We start from the raw sequence: 1,984 nt of genomic DNA, 5'->3' as shown, positions 1-1,984 counted from the left end.
GGCGGGGTGTGCGGGGTTGGGAAGGGAAGCCCCGGCAGTTCTGTCCCGCTGGCCGCGGAGCCGGGGCGCAGCCCTCTTCTCTGAGTGTGGAGGGATGAGAGTCTGTGTCTGTGGGCTCGAACTCAGGCAGTTCATCCTGTAAGTGCGGTGAGCGGGGACTTTTCTGGCGGAGAAGCGAGAGCCCCGTGTCAGTTCTTTTGCTCTGTAGACAGTCTTGAAGAAGTTGATGGTGTTTTTTAACAGCTGCCTGCGGTGACGGGCAGAGGAGCTGCATCTCTAGTACTTGGTAGGACAGACCCAATAGGCTGCTATAGCTCAGCTTCATCCCCGGGTGCTATAATGTGTGGTTTTTTACATTAAATACCTTTTGGACCTTTACCTGCTGATTATTCATTCTTTATACTGTATGTATGTGCACTTAATGTGAAAAGTAAAACATAATGGTGTTTGCTTTCACGTTCTGAGTTAGCAGCAATATATCCCTTACATTTGTTGTCAAAAAGAAGTGATTTTACATTCATTTTTACTCTTGAAGGCCTGTTTCACTCTTCCAGAAAACCCTGCTTTAACGAGCTAAAAAAGAAAAATGATTGAACTGTCTTCTTTTAGTAGTGTTAATTATAATTTGTTATTTTGTATTAGATAGACCTCGTGTTGAAGAATAGCAATAATACTTTTTTTTGTCCTGATGTGTTTCAAATCTCCAGTTAGGAAGGTAAACCCCAGCCTTACTAACACTTTTCACATGCCTCTCATTAAGCACAAGGCCATAATCGCTCTCAGTAGCAGTTTTTGTACATCTAGGTTCAAGCATGGGTATATATGCTGTGATGCCTGAATTGGTTTTTCCTTTCCTTGTTTCTTTGAATCCAGTCTTACTCTCAGTGAAGTCATCCTGAATTTCTGCTGCTGGCGCCAGTCAGATGTTTATAACCGAGGTGTCAGCCGTGGTATTCTCTCAGCACTTGCTGAGGATCAAAATAAAAACCAGCTAAGACATTGGATGTTTCAGTGTCAGACCAGCTTGTTAAAGAAAAAGACTAAATACAGCTGGCAGCACTGTTCAGAAGACCCAAAGGCCACAGCTATTTCAGTCTAAGAACTCAAAGTTTTGCATAAAAGAACAAAGGGAAAAAATGGAGTTTGAATTTTGTGTATTCCTGTTCAGTTTTATCTAGGTATGAAAACCAGATCACTATTTTGTCAGACTACTTAGAAGAATTTCCAGAAACCGATGAGCCAGTGTGGATTCTGGGAAGGCAACACCACCTAAACACAGGTATCTTTAGAATGAAAATGATCTGTAAAATCTGTAGAGCATCCATAGATTCACATGCAGCTGCAGCTCCTGATTTCTTTACTTTCTCTAAATGTCTCACGAGAGAAGTTTATTTTTCTCCACCAACAAAAGCCAACAATAAGCAGCAGTATGCGTTGTGTAATCGAACTGGAAGTTTGTTACACTGATAACAGTGTCCTTTCTACCATAATTCATGCTAAGAGATTGTACTTGTAGCAAACGTTAGTCAGGTCAACCTCTCAACATCAAATGCCTGAGAAATAGATAAAGGAATAACTTTTGGGGACTGTTCAGTGTTACTAATGTTGTTTTCTCTTGAGGGCTGCTGCCTGCAGCCTGTTAGTTGCAACTAAAGCAATATTTCAAAAGGATAATAATAATAAATTAATCTATGTCCCATGCTGTATTTTGGTGAAAATAAATATATGACCTAAAATCATAGGAAATATTTGTATATGATATAAAACAAAGATTTCAGAAATGACCTTTGCTTCTCAGGGAGCAGGCAGGGGCATCTCCTGTGTGGCATAGCAAAGGCAGTGGCCATCAGTGCAGGGCTGGTGTTCAGGGCAGCCCAGGCACCTCCATCGGCTGAAGGATCCCTTGGGAAGGCCACTCTGTCTGAGCCACAGCCCAGAGAAAATGCTGCAAATAAGGTTCTTAAGAATTGGTCAGAGCCTTTGG

The 1,984-nt window shown here is 41.9% G+C and overlaps 1 protein-coding gene across 1 annotated transcript in view; it reads left to right on the top strand.

The window, feature by feature from the left end:
* Positions 1–1,168: 1,168 nt before the first annotated feature.
* Positions 1,169–1,984, top strand: part of ATG4A (autophagy related 4A, cysteine peptidase) — a gene marked incomplete at its 5' end in the record, with an annotated part of 10,837 nt that continues 10,021 nt past the window's right edge. Inside the window, one exon of the mRNA XM_010019731.1 lies at positions 1,169–1,279. Within this exon, the coding sequence (XP_010018033.1) occupies positions 1,169–1,279 (111 nt within the window). The remainder of the gene's footprint in view (positions 1,280–1,984) is intronic.

This window comes from Nestor notabilis, unplaced genomic scaffold, assembly GCF_000696875.1.
Source record: "Nestor notabilis isolate BGI_N333 unplaced genomic scaffold, ASM69687v1 scaffold30558, whole genome shotgun sequence".
NCBI classification, from domain to species: domain Eukaryota; kingdom Metazoa; phylum Chordata; class Aves; order Psittaciformes; family Psittacidae; genus Nestor; species Nestor notabilis.
This window is presented reverse-complemented; position numbering and strand designations above follow the sequence as displayed.